Source organism: Pyrus communis, chromosome 16 (genome assembly GCF_041283825.1).
Source record: "Pyrus communis isolate YQ-2024b chromosome 16, ASM4128382v1, whole genome shotgun sequence".
Classification (NCBI taxonomy): domain Eukaryota; kingdom Viridiplantae; phylum Streptophyta; class Magnoliopsida; order Rosales; family Rosaceae; genus Pyrus; species Pyrus communis.
In genome coordinates, this window is record NC_142580.1 from 1,808,230 (window position 1) to 1,829,767 (window position 21,538).

The 21,538-nt window shown below is 37.0% G+C and overlaps 2 protein-coding genes, 1 long non-coding RNA gene, 1 other non-coding gene and 1 pseudogene across 5 annotated transcripts; all 5 read left to right on the plus strand.

Moving 5' to 3' along the window:
• The first annotated feature begins 5,289 nt into the window (after positions 1–5,289).
• LOC137731239 (uncharacterized) lies at positions 5,290–7,113 on the plus strand. The gene is made up of 2 exons (XR_015957864.1): positions 5,290–6,235; positions 6,817–7,113. It is a non-coding gene; the product is annotated as an uncharacterized LOC137731239 (long non-coding RNA).
• Positions 7,114–8,694: 1,581 nt separating this feature from the next.
• On the plus strand, positions 8,695–9,304 carry LOC137731240 (uncharacterized). Its single transcript, XM_068470341.2, has one exon. It carries the CDS (start codon positions 8,752–8,754, stop codon positions 9,220–9,222), a length of 471 nt encoding a protein of 156 aa, XP_068326442.2. The 5' UTR covers positions 8,695–8,751; the 3' UTR covers positions 9,223–9,304.
• A 2,150-nt stretch (positions 9,305–11,454) lies between these two features.
• LOC137731241 (uncharacterized) lies at positions 11,455–12,177 on the plus strand. Its single transcript, XM_068470342.2, has one exon. It carries the CDS (start codon positions 11,608–11,610, stop codon positions 12,067–12,069), a length of 462 nt encoding a protein of 153 aa, XP_068326443.1. The 5' UTR covers positions 11,455–11,607; the 3' UTR covers positions 12,070–12,177.
• A 6,764-nt stretch (positions 12,178–18,941) lies between these two features.
• On the plus strand, positions 18,942–19,024 carry TRNAL-UAA (transfer RNA leucine (anticodon UAA)). Its single transcript has one exon. It is a non-coding gene; the product is annotated as a tRNA-Leu (tRNA).
• Positions 19,025–19,263: 239 nt separating this feature from the next.
• On the plus strand, positions 19,264–21,538 carry LOC137730667 (protein PIN-LIKES 2 pseudogene; annotated as a pseudogene). Its single transcript, XR_015957931.1, has 2 exons — positions 19,264–19,488; positions 19,783–21,538. The product of XR_015957931.1 is annotated as a protein PIN-LIKES 2 pseudogene (transcript).

Sequence of the window (21,538 nt, forward strand, 5' to 3'; positions counted from 1 at the left end):
CCTACTAATATTTCCTCATTTTTTCCTTGTCAAGGACCTCAAGACCCAGAAGACGCTTTTCCGAGGGAGATGTGAGAATGGGTTATACCCATTGCCAGGTGGCGGTGGATTACCCCAGTATCCTATGTCAACGTTCTTAGGTGTTAGAGTCTCAGCCAAAAAATGGCATTCTCGTCTTGGTCATCCTGCGTCTTCAATTATTAAGCTTTTAATTTCAAATAATCAAGTACCAAGTCATGGTACTGCCGATGTACTGTTTTGTGATTCTTGTCCTTTGGGCAAGAGTACCAAACTTCCCTTTAGCAAGTCCGAGTCTGTGTCTCACTCTCCTTTGGAACTTTTGCATTCCGATGTGTGGTGTTCACCAGTTATATCAATTGAAGGTTTTCGTTATTATGTTTTGTTTGTCGATGATTTTTCTCGTTATTCTTGGATTTTTCCCATGAAACACAAATCTGAAGTATTTGGCATTTTTGTCACATTTAAGGCGCATGTTGAAAAAATGTTTAACACATTCATTAAAACCCTTCAATGTGATGAAGGTGGTGAGTATAAGAGTCAAGCCTTTAAACAGTTTCTTGCGACTCAAGGTATTTCCCAACGGTTTTCATGCCCTAAACATCCTGAGCAAAATGGAATGGCGGAACGAAAACATCGCCACATAGTCGAAACTAGTGTTGTCATGCTTTCCCATGCCCACATCCCTGACAAATATTGGTTTGATGCCTGTTTGACAGCCACATATCTAATTAATAGGTTACCAACTAAGGTTTTGTCAAACAAATCTCCATATGAAAAGCTATTTCATCGAACACCGATTTATGTATCCTTTAAAGTCTTTGGGTGTAAATGTTTTCCTTGGTTGACACCCTATGCCAAACACAAACTTCAACCCAAGTCTAAGTCTTGTGTTTTCTTAGGATATTCGTTGAATCACCAAGGATACAAGTGTTTGGATTTATCCACGAGACGAGTGTATTTGTCTCGCCATGTATTATTCGTTGAGGATTCCTTTCCCTTCCAGGAACTTACATCTCTCAAGGAAAACGTCTACACAAAAGGTATCTCTCCACCCTTTGAGCTTCTTTTTCATTTTTCAGATCCTCTCCCTGGTACACCAACTACCCACAGTCTAGCCCCACCCAATGTCCAACCCGCCACTACAACTAGGTTCCCAGATACTCCACCACTAAATGAACCACCTGCTCCTACTCCCAATCTTGCCCCCACTACCAGTTCCCGTGAACCTCTCCCAAACCAAGATGAGCAAGAAATAGTTGCTGCTGTCCCTGTGAACCCAACTCCGTCACAACCCTGTGATCCCGTGCTGATTCCTGACCCCCCTCTCATCCATCCTATGACCACTCGGTCTAAAGCTGGGATACAAAAGCCAAACCCGAAATATGCTTTGTATGTTAATACTGACACTCTGGTGGCAGAACCAACATGTTTTAGTTAGGCTATAAAGCATAAAGAATGGAGGAATGCAATGGCTCAAGAATTCAGTGCCTTGCAGCGCTGTGGTACGTGGACTCTTGTGCCTTACCATCGTGCCATGAACTTATTGCCAAACAAGTGGGTTTTCAAAATTAAACGACGTGCAGATGGCTCGATTGAGCGCCATAAGGCTAGGCTTGTGGCTAATGGCTTTCATCAACAATCCGGGATCGACTATACGGAGACCTTTAGTCCAGTTGTCAAGCATAGTACCATTAGACTTGTGTTGAGTCTGGCAGTTTCACGGAGGTGGCATGTTCGACAATTGGACGTTCAGAATGCATTTTTGCATGGGTATTTGAATGAGGATGTGTACATGAAGCAACGACCAGGTTTTGTTGATAACCAGTATCCTAACTATGTTTGTAAACTACAACGTAGTTTATATGGTTTAAAACAGGCGCCTAGGGCCTGGTTTCAACGATTTTCTGAGTTTCTCCTTCAGTTAGGGTTCCAAGAATCCATGTGTGACTACTCCTTGTTTGTTTTTAATCAAAGAGGAGTTTATTTGATTTTGCTTATTTATGTCGATGACATATTGCTCACAGGAAACAACACTACTCAAATGGCATGGTTGATCACGAAGCTTAGCACTTTGTTTTCCATGAAAGACTTGGGTCCCCTTAGTTATTTCTTGGGCGTTGAAGCCACTTACGTTGGTCACAACCTGCATTTGACTCAATCCAAGTATGCTCTGGACTTGCTTGAGCGAACGAAGTTTAAAGATGCCAAGCCAATTTCCACTCCAGTTTCTACAGGCCAAAAATTAAGTGCTTATGTTGGTGAACCCTACAAACATCCTGAGCAATATCGTAGTGTCGTTGGTGCGTTGCAATATTTAACCATCACGAGACCGGATCTCTCATATGCTGTTAACCAGGTGTGCCAATTTATGCACTCCCCCAAGGACACTCATTGGATGGCAGTGAAACGTATCCTGCAATATTTAAAGGCCACGTATGATCATGGTCTTGTCTATAAACCTGGAGATATGCAACTGCATGCTTTTTCTGATGCCGACTATGCGGGCAATCCTGATACTCGTCACTCTACAGAAGGTTTTTGTATTTATTTGGGGTCCAATCTGGTGTCTTGGAGCTCAAAGAAACAGAAGACTGTCTCTCGGTCAAGTACAGAAGCTGAATATAGGCAACTAGCCTACACGGCTGCTGAGCTATCTTGGTTCAGGTCATTATTCAAAGACCTTCATCTGCATCTTCTTCTTCCCCACATATGGTGCGATAATGTCTCTTCCATAGCCTTAGCTTCCAATCCAGTATTTCATTCGCGGACAAAACACTTAGAGGTCGATTATCACTATGTCCGTGAGAAGGTGGTTCGAAAGCAGCTTCTGATACATTTTATTTGTTCTCAAGATCAACTCGCTGATCTGTTTACAAAGGGCTTGTCCTCCTCGAGTTTCAAGCTTTTGGTGTCCAAGCTTCCAGTTGTTTCTCGGCCTGTCAGCTTGCGGGGGGCTGTTAGACCAAGTCATCCAGCTCATGTTTAAACTCTAAAGTGCCTGCCATCATTACAACTATAGTGGACAAGTGATTGCTGACTCATGGACAGCAGGGAGGGCAGTAACCTGGACAGAAGGAATACTGCACTGGCTGCAATATTCCTTGACAGCAGACCTCATGTGCTCTGATGTGTTGCAGCATGGGCAGCAAGCACGCCAGTTTTAGTTTATTGTGTGTGTGTGTGTGTGTAAGATGTATATAAAACATCTAACTGTCATTTTGTAATATACATAACAAAGCCTTCCCGTAAGGCCGGGGGTGTATCAGTGAATTATTTATTGAGATCAGAAATTCTATCAAACTCTAGTTATTGATTCTGTTTGATTCACTAAACAATCTGATTAGGCTTCTCGTGATGGACCAACAAATAAAGTTTGGTCAGGAATGTCAATTGCATCAGCGATCATATTTGCATCAGTTTTTTGGAGAATGGGAATATCTCAGACATCAATACAAGACGGAATGGGATTGCTTCAGGTGTGAAATGGTTTTTTTTTTTTTTTTTCGTTAATTCACTTTAGAAATCTACATGATTTTGAGTTCCTGAATCAAACTTCCATAGAGACACTGCTCATTTCCTGCAATGCCAACACTTCTACAAAGATCACTTGGATCACTTGCCATTTGCCCGAAAGAAGTTTTGATTGCTTAGATAGATCAAATGATACAACTATGTATTGTTTCCTTTACCTTACGGTTTTATATTTCCTTGTGCACTTTCAGGGCTTTCCAAGGTCTTTGCATCAATGAGTTTAGGCGTCTTCAATTTGATCATCAGCATTCTTACGATATTCAAAACGGAGAGCAGGTACAAGGAGAACTCCTGTTTGAACTTTCAAGAAAATGAAGCGTCTTCTCTTTATTAATAGAACCTAATATTATGTAAGAACCATAGGCGTAAACCCTTTAGCACTAGTACCACAATTTTATGCTTCTATGTTGTATGGTTCTTAAAATTAACGTTGTATCGCTTGACTGAGGTATATAATTTTATATCTAATACCTTCGGCTCTGTTTCCTCCTTATTTTGCAGGCACTTGAACGCATCCCCTTCGGAGGACGTCACATTAGGGAAACAATGGTAGCTCAAAGTAGAATACTGTTGTTTTGGTATAGCACCACTTACCTTCTCCTTCGGAAAAACAAACCGAAATACCAGCTGCTGGAGGCCACACCTCTTGACCAAATCCAACCGGCGGTGCAGCTTGAGCTCTAAAATACCGGACAAGATGAACAAAACGAGCCAAATGAAGTTAATGAACAACCCGTAACAGTTGAAAAAGTCGAATTAAACCAGCCACCAAGTGAATCATCGCCAATTGACTTTGTCCTGGAAGGTTTGTGATCACTTGGGCATTAGTAGTGTTGTTATGGAAGGTTATTTACTCATCTTGCACAAGCTCCTCTATGTTTGTTAATTACTCATCTTACAAGTTAGATCAGTTGGTTGTGGCAGATAAAAGTTACACAATACTCCATTGGCACTCAAGTTTGAGTCTCTACGTTGTAGTCATTTGTAATTTAAAATATATTATTATAAAAAATAAAAATAAAAAGTCAAAAGTTAAAAACAAAAAAAAACGTGCATTTCTTTCAACGGTACATAAAATGTGGAGAGCAAATCTTTGTAACACATTTGTCACGCTGCTGTTCTCATCCATATGTTTCGGTAGCTTCGGAGATTTGCTCAAACATGTTTAAAAGATAGAACACGTTGCTAAATTGACCACAATACCCTCGGTACATGTGATATTAATCGATAAAATATAACACGGGCAGTGCCAACTATACCCGAAAGTGTGCCATAAAGAAAGAATGAGGATTTTCTACGGATTCTCTTTGTGAGGATTTGGGGATCCTCAAATTATGTATATTCATTGAAAAATTGATCACATAATATATATAAACGATCACGATTTGAGAATCCTCAAAATTCTTAAAAGAAATGTAATGCCTAAGAAAAAATGAGATGGCTGCTGACATGCGTACGCATAAACGGCAGTAACTTACACAAAAGGTATAAAATCAAGATAAATGCTAAATAAACTTTCTCAAAGTCAAACTCCCTATGAACTTTTCGATGTTTCATGTTTTTACACATTATTTTATAATATTGACACTAAAATTATGCTTAAATCACGAGCTAACAAAAAATCCAAAATCATGAGCCAACGAAATTCTATAGAGAATTACACTTTTAAGTGAGAGATTTTTCAATGTGACCGTCACATGTGGTGGCACATCACGTGTCGTTATATAAATAGTGCGATATGTGTGTTAAAAAGTTTATAACTTAAAAAATAAAATTTCCTACCATTTATTCAAAAATAAAATTTCCCACCACTTACGTAAAAACACATGATGTATTATCCGTATTTCTGTCACATACTAAAAATTTCTTCACTTTTAAGATACTCTGCCTACCGTGTCTCCAAAGTCAAAGGATTAGATTTGGGTTGCCGTCCCGTCACAATATTACTTTGCCGACAAGTAACTTCTTGGAGGGTTCGCTCTCATCTCATGGCTCGTGCTACATGCCAACCCCGAAAAAGCCACGCACAAATTGCCACGTGTCATTCCTACGCGGCCTCTCTCTCTCTCTCTCTCATTTGCAGCATCTGTATCTATATATATGTACCATGTACGAACCTCGTTGTCAAACAAAAACACACATCAAAATCTTAAATCGTCAAACTTTCGAGAAGCTGCAAGCTTTGTCATCATGTCTACATCAACGCAAACCTGTGCTCTTCTCTCAGCTCCGCCACCGCCGCGGCGTTTCATTTCCGGCGTTAACCGAAAGACCGGGTTGCTGGAAATGCGGCGTAGGCGTCGTCCTCTGACGATTTCTGCGTCGTCGCGTGGTCCTGATAATTACGACGGTAGACTTGTGGACGAGGACATGATTGTGCTTCGGATGCGAATTCACGACACGGAGATGCTGCAGGAAGACAATCACCAACCGCCGTCGAACTGGATGCGGTGGGAGAAGCAATATTATGCACACTACAACTCGGACATCTGCAAAGGCGTGGGGTTGTTGCAATCCCAATTGATGAACACTAGGCCAAGCGTGGCGTTGGGAATGCTAGCTCTTGTTACAATTAGCGTGCCAATATCCACGGCTGCTTTGATGTTCCCATTGCTGGACATCTTTAAGGGGATCTTAGGCAGTGGGAATATTCACTTTTAGTTCATGCATGCATGGCTTCACTGTAAGTAAATTATGCAACGGAAAAACTTGTTCACAATTATCAACTTAACCACTTACCTATGGAAGACATCGTCTTAGAGAACTAGGATTAATAACTGAAGTTCTTCTGCAACTCTACACAACTAATAGCAAGGCTCGCTCAATGGGGCTTGAGTTTTCTGTAAACTTTGTGTACCGTGAGAGAATAGGGACCTCAGTTTTATCATACGATAGAATTCAATAAGGATCCCTCCCATTAAGCGATCCTTATCAAAGAGTAGCCTTATCACCGTGAAACACTTATGCATTATATCATCTGGAAGAGTTCTAGTTTTATCAAGAATGTATCTAACTTGAAACTTTAAATAATACAACTCCTGATAAGTCTACCACAAATGTCAATCCTAATCTCCTTATCATTCCAAATGTCTTTAATCAAATCACCAAGTGTTTGCTCTCATACAGAACTTACATTCATTGCCTTCTGTAAATAGACACACATATTATTTATTTATTTAATTTCTTGGAAAATTGTTCACCCGTGTAGCTATATTGACTTAATTTGTTTTAGTTGTGTTTTATGATTGTGATCACTTGCGACAGTTTTTGCAGATGCAATGCAATAAATTTCGACTCACACCAGAGGGGACATTGAGGGGGAGCGAAAGGTGCAGTCGCATAGGACCTCAAATTTGAAGGGGTCCCTAAATTTTTTCCATTTAACATTATGTAATAATGTTCTATATTTAAAAATTGTTTTTGTTAGCACTTTAAACCGCATTGTACACTCTTCATAAGAGTATTTTTTTTTTTTCTTTCTAAACATAAGAACTTGGAGTACAATGAGATTTTTTTTAGTGTCAATAATAACACCCTAAAAAGCGACAGTTTTTTTTTTTTTATTTCATGTTTGGCTGTTTAAGATAAAACTGTTTTTGATTATTTAGTGAAGGTTATTGTTTGTTTGTAGCTCTTTTTACTTATCATTCAGAACATTTGTAAACATGCAATCAGTGAGTGCTAAAGTTTGTTTTGATTTTTTTTGTTGTTGAATAAACTATATTATCTACGCTAAGAGGGTGGGGGAGTGGGCTAAATCTCATAATGGGCTAACAATAATGTGGTTCAAATTCGCCTTTGGCGAGAATTGAACATAAGACCTCTCACATACAAGTGAAGACGAATACCACTTGACCGTAGTACTAAGTGACTTTGTTTTAATTTAAGTGAATATTTTATAGTATCAATACATTGTCATACTTTTCTAAAACTTAAAACTATCTTAAGGAGGGTCCCTTTTACAAATTTCGCATAGGGCCCTCAAAATCTCAGAGACGGCCCTGACTCACACAATAACATCTAGCTATTGGTTCAACGATACTTTCTTTCAAACGTGAAAAAGAGTTACTGAATTTGAATTCCCCACCCTCATTCATCAAATAACATTTTATGGGCATCTTGAAATAATCATTAAAGCCAAAAGTATTTTCATTGTTTGCTACGTTTTTTGTTTTTCAGGGTGGGTTTTGCTGATTTTTCATGAGTCATAATGTGCTGGAAATTAACTAGCTTCCTCAATTATATTAGGGTTCTTCTCGTTCTCAGTAATTAACCAGTATCTAATACCGGAAATGCATGATAGGCAAATGTAAATGCATGATAGGCAAATGTAATTTCCGTCGGCTCTTTTTCAGTTTTGTATCAAGAGAGGTGCATGATTTGCACATCTTTTTGTTTGTTCATTACTCATCTTGCAAAAGCTTTTCTATGTTATCACAGATTTGGAGCCGTGGGTTGTATTCCTACGCTCTTTAGCTAATACAATTTCAATTCAACATTGTTTCCATGTAAATACATGTCAGGCCAGTTGGCTAAAATAGCCAAGTACAATCGCACAATGTTGCATTTGTACTAAAGTTCGAGTCTCTGCTTGTAGACTTGTACTTTAGAATATCACAAATATAACATAAATTGAAAAGGTAAAAGCAAAAAAACGTGCATTTCATTCAACGCTACCTAAACCTAAACCTTCTAGAACAATCTTTGTAACATGGTCATGTTGCTGTTAGCATCCATCTGGTTGTGTAGCTTCGAAGATATGCTCAAAATTGCCCGAAACACGTTGCTAAAATAACCTCGGAAGTTGTGAAATTGATCGATAAAATATGATATGAGCGCTCCCAACTGTACCCGAAACCGAAAGTGTGTCGGAAAAGAAAAGTAATACCTAAAAACATGAGATGGCTGCTCACACGCATAAACGGCGGTTACGGCCCCATCACAATATTACTTCGAACACAAGAAACTTCTTCGAGGGCTCCCAATCATCTCCTGCCTCTTGCTATATGCCAAAAAAAGCACGCGCAAATTGCCACGAGTCATTCCTACGCGGTCTCTCTCTCTCTCTCTCTCTCTCTCTCTCTCCAAATCATTTGTAGCTTCTATATATATGTACCGTGCACGTGCCTAGTTGCCAAACAAAAACACACATCAAACTCTTAATCATCAAACTTTCGAAAAGCTGCAAGCTTTTTCATCATGTCTGCAGCAATGGTAATCTCTGCTCTTCACTCAGCTCTGCCACCGCCGCGGCATTTCAATTCCGGCGTTAACCGAAAGATGGGGTTGCTCGAAATGCGGCGTAGGCGTCGTCCTCCGACGATTTCTGCGTCGTCGCGTGGTCATGATAATTACGACGGTAGACTTGTGGACGAGGACATGATTGTGCTTCGAATGCGAATTCACGACGCGGAGATGCAAGACGAAGACAATCACCAACCGCCGTCGAACTGGATGCAGTGGGAGAAGCAATATTATGCACACAACAACTCGGACATCTGCGAAGGCGTGGGGTTGTTGCAATCCCAATTGATGAACACCAGGCCTAGCGTGGCGTTGGGAATGCTTGCTCTTGTTATACTTAGCGTCCCAATATCCACGGTTGCTTTGATGTTTCCATTGCTGGACATTTTTAAGGGGATCTTAGGCAGTGGGAATATTCACTTTTAGTCCATGCATGCATGGCTTCATTGCCTTCTGTAAATAGATAAACATATTAATTATTTGCTTAATTAATTAATTTCTTGGAAAATTGTTCACTCGTGTAGCTATATCGAATTAATTTATTAGTTACGCTTCATTATCGAGATAACTTGTCGCAAAGTTTTTGCACATGCAATACAATCAAATTTCAACTCACAAAATCTTAACAAGTTATTAATTTAGTGGTATTTCTTCGCACCAAAAGAGTTCCTAAATTTAAATTCCCCACCCTCGTTCGTCAAATAACATTTTATGGGCTCTTGAAATCATCATTAATTCCAAAAGTATTTTCTTGGTTTGCTACGTTTTTGTTTTTCCAGGTGGGTTTTGCTGCTTTTGCACGAGCTACAATGTGCTTAAATTAACTAGCTTCATCAATTCTATTAGGGTTCTCCTCGTTCTCAGTTAAGCTACCCTTAATTAACCAGTATATAATAAGGGAAATGGTAATGAGACTATTTTAAAAGTGAGTGAGACTTTTTATATGTATGCTGCCACCTTATATTTTTTTAACAATATTTTATAACATTGTTCCGTCAATTGATGTAAATTGTGAGGTGGCAAAAAGCTTGCGGAGAGTTCCACTATAGAAAGTCTCCTTAACACTTCTCATATAATAAGAGAATAATGCCAGGTAATTAACTTATTTCTTTTTCACCAGAGGAGGAGGTGGGGAGATATATAGAATAATGTTATACACTAAATGTTTGATAAAAAAAATTTATAGACTAAATATACATACTAAATGATATGTCACTAATAAAAAATAAATACATTAATCGATATTTAAGTAATAATCAAATCATCAACTTTTATATTATTTAATTTATAAATTTTATCTATAAATTTATTCTTCTTATTATTACACGAAGGTAAATTAGACACTGAATGAATTGAGAGGAACTGAAGAGCCAAACATTGCTCATAAGTACAAGGGGTGTGATATCCACATACCCCATTTTACTTCTCACACACCTTTTTAATTTTCAGCCGTCGATCGGATGAATTGAAGAAAATTAACAGATAAAAATTATCAAGAGGTGTGTGAAAAGTAAAATGAGGTGTATGGATAACATATCCCTAAATACAAATATAAGCGCCCGTCCAAGTCAACCCAATTCCACGCCGGTGGATCCCCCCAGGTAAAATGCCAATATCCTCCTCAATGATTTACAATATAATAAACGAAAGATCCTTTCATTTGTTCATATATTCCAGGAAGGTTTCTCTGAAATAAGATGCACGCATGTTAGGTAAATGTAACTTCCAGTTCTTGACTCCCTGTCCAAACTTTTTTAATCTCTATGCATGATAAGATACAAGAAAATCTATTAAAATTATTTAAAATTAAATCGTAATTGTTGAATTGATCAAGAGGAATATCGATGACATATTATTTAAATATTGTTAATATAATTTTGACCAAAAAAACTTTGTTGGACCATTTCGTCAAGCACCTAGTATGAAGATGTCGAGTATTGTTAACATTTGTTGAAGGTTTATGCTAACATATGTTAACAACTACTAAGATATGTAGAGGTTTGTCAATGGTGGCTATAAAAAACTGTACAATAATATTGAAGATTGCAAAAACTTGTCAACTGAGGTATTTCATCGATTAATTGGTGCGCCTAATAAAGTCACACACAACAAGAAAAAAAAAAAAAGGAAGACATGGATGACAAAATAATATAAGGAGAAGTAAGAGGAGGTTTTAATTTTTTTTGTCCTAACCGTTTATATGATCAAATACAATACACATACAAATACATAAGTTTTTTAAGTTGTTATAATAAACTACCAATGATTCCATGATGGTTCGGGATTGAATCAATTTCAACGTTTGGTATTTAAAAAATGATCATTTAATGATTTTTCTAAGCCTTAAACGCTTTTCTTGATTAAATCAGAGCCGTCGATTAAAAAGGTGCATCAAATCTGACATATACCAAATTGGCATCACAAGATTAAAGTCTTCTTATCCGTACCCCACAAGTCTCACTCTGTGTGTGATGTGACAGGAGCTAAACTTCCGGAATTTCTGACGTAAATAACGCGTTGAACAAGCTTAGTGCCCCTTAAAATATAAAAACACGGTTAAGCCTCCATCTCCATTTTCCCAGTTTCTTAGCTAATAAGCTGTGTCACATGCCCCACCGCTTTTTCTCTCTAATCTACAAAATTAGAACCTTTATCTCTCCAATTATTAGTCCATTATTATTATTATCTTAATTGTTAATAATTTATTAGCACTATAATTAGGCCCATAAATATAGGTGCATCCACCACCAAAAACCATATCAAATTTCAAGTACACCAATCGTTCCCGTTTCTCAATCACCGTAGAAAGCAATGGCAGCAACTTCACTCATTTCTTCTTCTTCTTGCTCCAACATTCTTTCATTTAATCCGATTTCCAGCACGACCCGAAACCAAAAGCGGAAGGTTTCTTCAACTAGGGTTTTTGCATCGAGCAGAAAAGGAGGTGATCATGCAGACCAGTACTACGAAAACTACAGCAGCAGGCTAGTGGACGAGAGCATGATTGTTCTCCGGAAGAGAGTTCACGAAATGAAGATGGTGGAGAGAAACTACGAGCCTCCGTCGGATTGGATGGACTGGGAGAAGCGATATTACACCACCTACGATTCGTTTATATGCCAAGTCATGGGCTTCTTGCAGTCCCACTTGATGGACACAAGGCCAAGTTTTGCTTTGGCATTCTTGGCTTTGGTCGTTTTGAGCGTGCCTACTTCAACGCTTATGGTTTTCTTCCAACTTTTGGAGCTCGCAAAGGGGGTCGGTCTTCACTAGCGGCTATATATATATATATATATATATATATATATATAGTAATTTGTTTGTATAAATACATAGACATGTAGGATTCCAAGTTAATGAAATAAGTTCTTTCGTCAAAAATTTCAAGGAAGTTTTGGTTCTTCTCGTTTTTTTTTCATCAATAATCATATTAGAGGCAAGTTATATACAACCCATGAATCTAGGTAGTTTACAAGAAAGTAATTTTCGCACGTTTAACTTATAACATAAATCAAATTAAGATATACAGATGTTATCTCCGCTCATTTTCTTCACTTCCACACCCGAAAAAGAAAATGCCACTTTTGTAGCATATGACAGTAAAATGTGAATTAGAAGAATTTTCGATCCACTAACTATACTTTTGACGGCTTTTTAACTAAAATATACATCTTGAAATTGATATAATTTTTCACTTTAGTCCCTGACAGTAAAAATTATAGAAGTGATTTTTGAGTTTGTCCACTGTTAATCATTTAATTTAGTCATCTATAAAAAATTTGTCAATATGCCTATTAAGTGGAGAGAATATTGATTTGATAAAAGTACTCTTAAAACGGTGGTACGTGGTTGTTCACTAGACAATTTAATGAATATATTGACAGATTTTTCACGAAATGATCAAAATGATCTACGAGACTATGACAGATAAATTCAGAAATGTCTTCTATAGATTTTCATTGTAATATATCATGTGAAATTATACTAATATCATAAACTGTCTTAACTGAAAAAAAAAAAACCCAAGTGTGGGCATATCCCTTTGCATCAGTTTCGATCTGTGAGTTACAGTTCATCTATATTGGACGCTTGAAGTTGGGGCAGCTGGGAATTAGATTATTAATCATTATCAAGCACAAGCAGACGTCGTCGTCATTATCGTGGGCCACCCAATTTTTTATTTTTTAAGTTTTTGGTTGACACTCAAATTTTAATTAATTTTCAATAAAAATGTACATTTTTTGAAATGATTGAGGAATTGCCGTGGATGCGCACAAACTCAACGGCCAAAACAATTCCATAATCCTGACTGATTTATTTTCTATTATTAGATTCCGATCAATTGCAACGATCTTGAAATAATATTGAATAAAATAACTAGGACTTGGATGTCCTTTTATTTAGAGAGAAGTCGGATCAACAGTATGAAACAAAAATGATTTAACCAATGCGGAATGTCATATATAAATGGAAAAAAAAAATTAGTGCGTTTGAAATACAAAATGGTATTCTATATATTATTATACCGTAAAATAAAATAAAATTTTCTCAAGTGTTTATCAAATTTTTTATTAACATGTGTATTGCTCCGTATTTCTCGGACATATTGAAACATTTATCCTAAAATTGTTTAATATTTTTTTATTATAATTAGAGGCATAAAATGAGTGGCAAAAATAAAGAAATATGATACCTTCTCAAACAACATGAGAGGCATAAAAATGGTTCCGCTGAAAAATGGCCTTGTAAAGGTTGACGAGCAACCAACAGTATTATGATTGCTTCAATAATTTCAAAGACAACAGATGCTAATTTTTAACGATTATCTTAATTGTTAAAGGGGAGAAAAGCATATATCTATAATAAATCGGCTAACTTCAAAGTTCCGGAATAGGATATATACTCTCCAGATCTTTTTTGTGAGATCTGAAAAACCAATCAATCGTGTATGTTTATTATATATCGTACGGTTAAAAATTGTTTAAAATTAAATATAAAAGCACTTAACGAAAACTAACCGCATAATATATGATAAACATATACAATTGATTGATCTCCAGATCCTCACAAATAGGATCCAGAGAGGATCCTCGTCCCAAAGTTCCAAGGGAACGAAAAAGAAATTAACTTAGTCGGTTCTATCTATATGATGAGGCTGCTTGATTAAATATAAATTTGTAATCAAATAATTAAACATTGCTCTTCAATCTCAAATCTTCATTAATCTAATATTTTATTATAATTGGAGCCAATGAACCATCAGTTAATTCAAAACAACTCACCATTTAAAAATAAATAAATTGGGATTACTAGCCCTTTCACAAATCCACCAATTAAAATTAGCCCTCATCTTGAAAACAATCTCTACAAACATTTTTTTAACAGAAGTACTTTTAATGTTGTATCAATAATCTACCAAAATTGCGTCAAACATATATTAACATTGTTTCAGTGATGAAAATATTTTTGTCAAAGACAACGAGCAGATATTGCATTTTAAGAAGGGCTGGGTTTGTGAAGGGGCTACTAAGCCAAATTATTTAAAAAAAGAGTCGGTTTACACTTCATCTTTTGACACACATCACTTTCATTTAAAATAAAATTTTACCCCAAAAAACTTCATGATTCATTAAAAAAAAAAAAAAAAAAAAAAACAGTTATTTCCTTTGGACACCAATAGAATTTTAAAACAAAAGTGGTAACGACAAACTGATTTGGATCAAACTTTAGCGTTGAGTCAAGATAACCGCGTCGTCGCAATAAGATTGGGAAGAGAGAAAGGGTGTCCAAAGAAAATAAAAAATGGGTGACCTAAACAAAATAAGTAAACGAAGTGTCCACACAAAAAAATTGAGTGTACACAAAACCACTCCAATTAAATACCTAAGTTCGATCTTTCTTAATTGCCATACAAATACAATACATCGGCATCTGATGATCAAATCTCCAGCCGGAAAAGTGAGTCCAGTAAGTAGCTTCTAGCTAGGCGTATGCAGCTCCGGTTGAATTCTCAACAATCGACCTTCAAAGCATGCTCCCCATATGTCATATATCCAGGTAAACTAGCTTCTTCCCAAAGGCATCTTATATATCTGCATGAAGTTCTACTGCAAAATAAATTGTGAGGTAAGAAAATCAATTCAGAAATCCAGTAATTAGTAATCTTTTTACCAAGAAAATAATTGTGGAATGAATAATTATAGGTAAGGAGCTCCCTTCAGTCCAAGACGTGACAGCAATAACCAACTTCTCGGCTCCTGCTTCGTTGGATCAGAAAAACACCACTTCTTTTAGCAACTGTATGATGAGTTTTTGAACCAACGAGTCAGCAGCTGAGTGCCAGCCCTTAAACTGCCTCGGACTGGACTGAAGAAGAGCTCCTTTCACACACACACACACACACATATGTATGTATATAAACCCACCCACACGACATCGTATATAAAACCCTAGGGATTAAATTAACGAAGCGAATACACGACTACATAATATAGGGTTTGCATGCATGCATTAATTACAAGCTGTTTTGATCAGCTAGAAGATGCATGCTTGTTCACTAAGTACTATACATAATCACATTTATATAATTTAGGGCTTATTGCCACAGATCGAAAAGAGAGAAATAATCTAGGGCACAGCTGAGAAAATGGTAAGGGACGAGGGAGGAAGAAGGAGGGCGAGGGTATATATAGCCATAAAAGGTGAAAACGACGACATGCAGATCTAAAAAACAGTACTGATAGAGATTTAGGGCAGAGATAAAGGGCACCAATTCATATCATGTTTGAAAATTTTCGAAGTCCTTTCAACTCAAACAAGACAACTTTATCTTAATTTTGGAAAAGAGATCCTCTCCGAATCTCTTTCTCCAAAACCTATGGATTAAGTAATTCGGACTTTTAAAATTTGATTCAACGGTAAAAAATTATTATAATTTTTAGAAGTTTTCACTAACTTCTCTACTTTTAGCCATTAGATCAAATTTCAAGAGTCCGGATCACTTGATCCATAGACTTTGGAGAAAGAGATCCGGAGAGAATTTCTTTCCTTAATTTTGGGAATTAGATCTGCTCTAGACCTTAGTTTCCGGAACCTAGAAATCAATTCATCTGGACAGCACAAATTCAATCCAACGGTCCCCATTAACTCATTTTTTTGGCCCACCACACAAAGCAAACGGCTCTGATTTCTTTTACACATCAATCAGTGGTCCAGATGATTTGTTTCTCAAACTCTAGACATTAAGATTCGGAGTGGATCAAATTCCCTAATTTTGTACCATCTCTGCTGACCTAGCTAGCTGATTTTACATATCTCATCAGACAGCTGGATTGCTCACCACAAACACTTGTCTGATCAACTCTTATATCTCATGGCTCGCTGCCACAACTACACACATACGTACAGCTGAGATTAAATCTTAAATAAAAAAATTATACACTGTTTTAGTCTTTTTGGCATCTTAAGCACTCCTCTTTAATCTTATTTTTTCGTTTGATTAATTTAATTTCATGATCAGAAACTAAAAGAGGTGTGAGAAAAGTTAACAGTGTATGTGAAATTCACCTTCCAAATAAAAAATTGTTACATATGCATGACCATATCATCTAGGGTAATTTTATCTATACACTCATTTTTACTTTTCACACATATTTTTCAAATTTTTGGTCATCGTATCAAATGAATTGAAAAATCAAGGGACAAAAATTAACAAAGAGTATGCAAAATGTAAAAGAATGTATAGATAGCATATATAAGAAAGAAAATTCTTAATATGCTAATCTCAATTAATGTTATGCAAACCCTAGAGTGTCATGCTTTTTGGGAACATGCAAGAGCACTTCTTAATTAACATGTTTTTGTTTTAGTGTATAAAAAACAAAATAGTTATAGGATTATCGTATGCAATTTTTAAAAATAATTTGGACTATTTAGTAGTACAGGAAATGAAAGGTCGAGATTGAATTAAAAAAATAATATTTATACTTACTTATCAATCTAATGGATATGAAGCCAGACTACCAAGTAATCCAGATTATTAAAGACTCATACCTCTATCGTATGAATCATGTCTTCACCATATAAGATCTCTAGCTTATATATACCACTATTTTTTCCTTACTTTCTTTAGAACACAATAGTTCTATATGATAAAATACAAAGTTATTGCAGAGCAATATCCTCATGTTTTCCTCCAATAGCACAGAAACCTTGCTCTGAAGAGGCTCGATAACATGCATTCAGCACAATACCAATTGATAATCCGAGTAGAGATCAGTTAATTAGTTGGTATAGACGTCTTAATTATCTTTACAATATATGACTATTGTTGCAAAACGAAAATGATCATGCATCACAAGAATACATGATTGATGACCTAATGTGTAATAGTATATATGCCCATTTCGTACGCGTACTTCTGTGGACAGAAGATAGGGTTGATTCCTTTCCTCAATTCCCTCCTGAGTATGGCAGCCGTTAAATAGGAGAGAGAGATCCCAAAGGCTAGTTATTTAGTAACCAAAAAAGAAAAGGGCTGGTTCGCTCCAATCCCAAGTCCCCAACGAATCTAGTTCCTTTCCAACCATGTCATTCCCTGGAGAGTAGAGGTAGGGCTAGCTACATAAACAAGTCATTTGGGTACGCGCAGAAAAGAAGAAATTTTTTATTGTGACCGAAACATAGTGGTACACCACGTGTTTTTATATAAGTGGTAAAAAGTTTTATATTTTAAGTTATTAACTTTTTAAAACACATATCCCACCATTTGTATAATAACACGTGATGTACTACCATATGTTCCGATCACATTGAAAAATCTCGAACAGAAAAGAGAGAATATTTGGAAACAAGGAACTGTTATGTAAGGTGGAGTTTTCCCAGAAATAAGAGAGAGCGTACGTTTGGCAGATTGGGGAAGCTCATTGATGTTTATGATGACTTGTAGTGTCTGCCAGTACTCTCTCAGTCTCACTCACTCACGCTCGCTTACTGTGTGTTCTTTATTTCTTTCTGCATATAAATAGAACAAACAATCAGGGAATCTCAGTCCATGTATATATGTGTGTGTCTGTGTGTGTATGTATATATATAACGTACCACTCTACGACTTGTCATTCACCTCTTTTTTCTTTACCTTTCCCAGGCTTTTACCAGTGAATTAAGTTTTATTTCTATATCTTTTAAAAGTATTGCTTATAATATTAATATATGATTACGATTTTTAACAAAATTACTTGTATTATTTTTGATGTGTTGTTGTGCATGCTAGGTTTCAACCCAAACCCTAGTTCAACCTAGCTAAATCGTACACAGAAGGAGAGGAAAAAAGATTACAATCCACAGTTATCACAGAGAGCTAGTTTATGGCTTAAGCTCGAACATTCCGAAAACAGACCCCAACTGATTCAAACTAATTATGGTTGACAATCGACCAATCAAAATAAGCCACTTGGACAAAATACTTGTTAAGAGCTTATGAATAGCAGTATGCCAGTATCCTATTGTATTATTGTTGGAAAAAAATTATGTTAACTTAAAGTGGGACAGGTCTTGAATGAATGATAATTATGCGTGGTTATTTGGGCATGAGGTAATAATAATTCCTTTTTGGCGATTCTATAAGTCTACGGCGTATTAATCATTCACGTTCGAAGGTGATTTGTTATTCACCTATTCAAAGTGAGGTTTGTCCTATTAATTCGAGAATTTAGAGCGTATTTAATTTGACCTCAACATGAGATGACAATGAATCACTCATTCACTTGACTTGTTTATCATAAAATCAATTACTTTTACGCTTTACTTAGTACAAACCTACGCTACTAGACTTGACAATAAGATGTACTTATTTCAACATAAAATCTTCTTTTTCATTACTTATGTGTTAGTAAACGCATAATATACAACATGTCCTGAAATTGTTGACTACCCATATTTTCCTTAAGGAGTTGTCACTCTAGAAAAAATCATCATCCACTTTTCTATGTACAAATTCTCTTTTATTTTTATAGATTTTAAAATGAGTGATGATTTTGAAAAGTGTGTGAATATATAAACCTTCCATTGTTGCGGTGCAGTTTCAAATCGATACAAAACAAATTGGTAAGGTATATAAACACTTTTGGGTACAACAGAAGCCAATAGCTGGTTTGCCCGAGAGGTTAAGGGGGAAGACTTAAGATCTTCTGCACATAAGTGCGCATGGGTTCGAACCCCATAGCCAGCACTAATTTAGTTTTTTTTTTCAAATTAATTGAATATAGTATTTCAAAATCTACAGCCCATAACATAACAGTCCGCTTCAATAAAGCCCAAAAAGTATTAAACCCAATTTGCAAAAGCCCAAATACATTACCGAAAAATAATCAAAGCTCCCAGCCCGCCCTTCCTTCGATCATCACCACATAATCTCCACCCGCCAAAAAAAGAACAAATAAAAAAGAACCTCATGCTTCCGAAGGACTCGACGACGACTCCTGTTTTTGTTCATCTTTGTTTTCAGAAAAGAAAAGACAACTCATTTTCTCTCCTTCTGAAAAGGAATACTGACAAGTCATAATTCAGTATCATTTGGCTTCAAATTTTGTTATCAAGGCATTCGCCTGCAAATCTTTCTCCGACAGCCTCAACCACCGCCGCCCCGTTGTCAAACCTATCGTTCAGCCCTCTCCAATCTCATCATATCTATCTGTAAGTCTCTTCTTCTCTCTCTCTGAGCACTGCAATTTCGTTGACATTTAGGTTAAATTCTGTGTGTACTGACTTACGCACTTTTCTTTCTTGGTTCGCTAAGTTTTGTGAAAATCCCCGTGTTCCATTTCCGTTGAATTTTTCGTAGCCATGTTGTGATATAATCTGTCCGATAATGCACTTTGATTTTGTTACATGCATACGTTTGGCATTTTGTCCTGAATCAATGTTGTGGATTCTGAAATTTATTTGGTCTGGTTTTATTCATTTGAATCTGTGTTTGTCTAATTGCAGAGAGAAATATCACGCTTGTTCTTCCGGTAATTAAAGGAAAGATGTATCGGTATCTTATGGAATTGTATAAAAAAAAATTCGAGTATAGTGGGGATGTGATGAGTGCAATAGTTCCTTTGATGAAACTTTTGTCCCTCACGGTTATCGGACTGGTTCTTTCGCACCCGAAAACTGAGTTGATACCCAGAGCTACTTTTAAGCTCCTCAGCAAGCTTGTTTTCGCCTTGTTCTTGCCATGTCTAATCTTTACCGAGCTAGGTGGATCGATTACACTTGAAAACTTTATTAAGTGGTGGTTTATCCCATTTAATGTGTTAGTGAGTACGCTTATTGGTTGCTTCCTCGGGTATTTAGTGGTCATCATATGTCGTCCTCCCCCACAGTTGAACAGATTTACCATAATCATGACGGCATTCGGGAATACTGGAAATCTCCCAGTTGCCATTGTTGGATCTGTCTGTCATACTCCGAAAAACCCATTTGGACAGCATTGTCACTCCCGAGGGGTGGCTTATGTCTCTTTTGCCCGATGGGTTGCTGTAATTCTTGTATATACCTTTGTTTACCACATGATGGAGCCTCCGTTGGAGTACTATGAGATTGTTGAAGAAGGGTGTGAAAAGGAGGAACCACTAACTAACGTTACGAGCAGACCTCTCCTTGTAGAAGCTGAATGGCCGGGTATTGAAGAAAAAGAAACCGAGCTTTCCAAGACACCCTTTATTGCTAGGGTTTTCAAAAGCATCTCAAACGTTTCGCTGAACACTTTGCCAGATGTTGATCTCTCGGGAGAAGGTGGTGGAAACAGTCCCAAGTCGGCTAGGTGTTTGGCTGAACCTAGGGTGGTCAGGAGGATGAGAATTGTTGCTGAGCAAACTCCATTACAGCACATACTGCAACCTCCAACAATTGCCTCTTTATTGGCTATCACCATCGGGACAATACCAATGTTGAAAGCTTTTTTCTTCGGAGATGATGCTCCACTGTCCTTCATCACTGACAGTTTAGAGATTTTAGCCGGTGCAGTGGTGCCTTCAGTGATGCTTATTCTTGGGGGGATGCTTGCAGAGGGGCCAAATGAGTCTACGCTTGGCCTCCGGACAACTGTTGGTATAACTGTGGCAAGGCTTTTACTGCTTCCTCTGGTTGGAATTGGTATAGTGGCGTTGGCCGATAAGCTCAATTTTCTGGTCGACGACGATGCAATGTACAAGTTTGTGCTTTTGATGCAGTACACGACACCGAGTGCAATTTTATTGGGAGCAATAGCCAGCTTGAGGGGTTACGCAGTTAGAGAGGCCTCGGCAATCCTCTTCTGGCAGCATGTGTTCGCTCTCTTCTCCCTTTCCTTGTACATTGCTATCTACTTTAAATTAGTAACATATGTCTGAGGTTTGAAGAAGACGGGTTTGTTCCTTAAACAAAAACCTCTGCAACTGGCGACGGAAAGTGGTTTTTGGGCTTTGTTCTTTCATTTCTCAAAAGCCAGTGATGCTCAATTGTCTAAAGCTTCATTAATACCAAAATCAGAGCCGTGAACAAGAATATTAGCACCCGAATTTCGCAGAACTACGTGTTAAAGGTGTATTTTTATGGTAATTTATGATGATGTTTGGGAAAATGGAGTTAACATGTAGTGTCATGTTTACTTTTAAGGAATGAGAATGCAAGGTATGTGTATCGTTCCCATTATTCTTATTTCTGACTAATTCTCTATTTCTTAACGCACAAGAAATGAATACATTAGTTAGTCCTA

What these genes read in the sequence shown, in the direction of transcription:
- LOC137731241 (XM_068470342.2), top strand. Translation starts at nt 11,608, where the DNA reads ATGGCAGCAACTTCACTCATTTCTTCTTCTTCTTGCTCCAACATTCTT.
- LOC137731240 (XM_068470341.2), top strand. Translation starts at nt 8,752, where the DNA reads ATGTCTGCAGCAATGGTAATCTCTGCTCTTCACTCAGCTCTGCCACCG.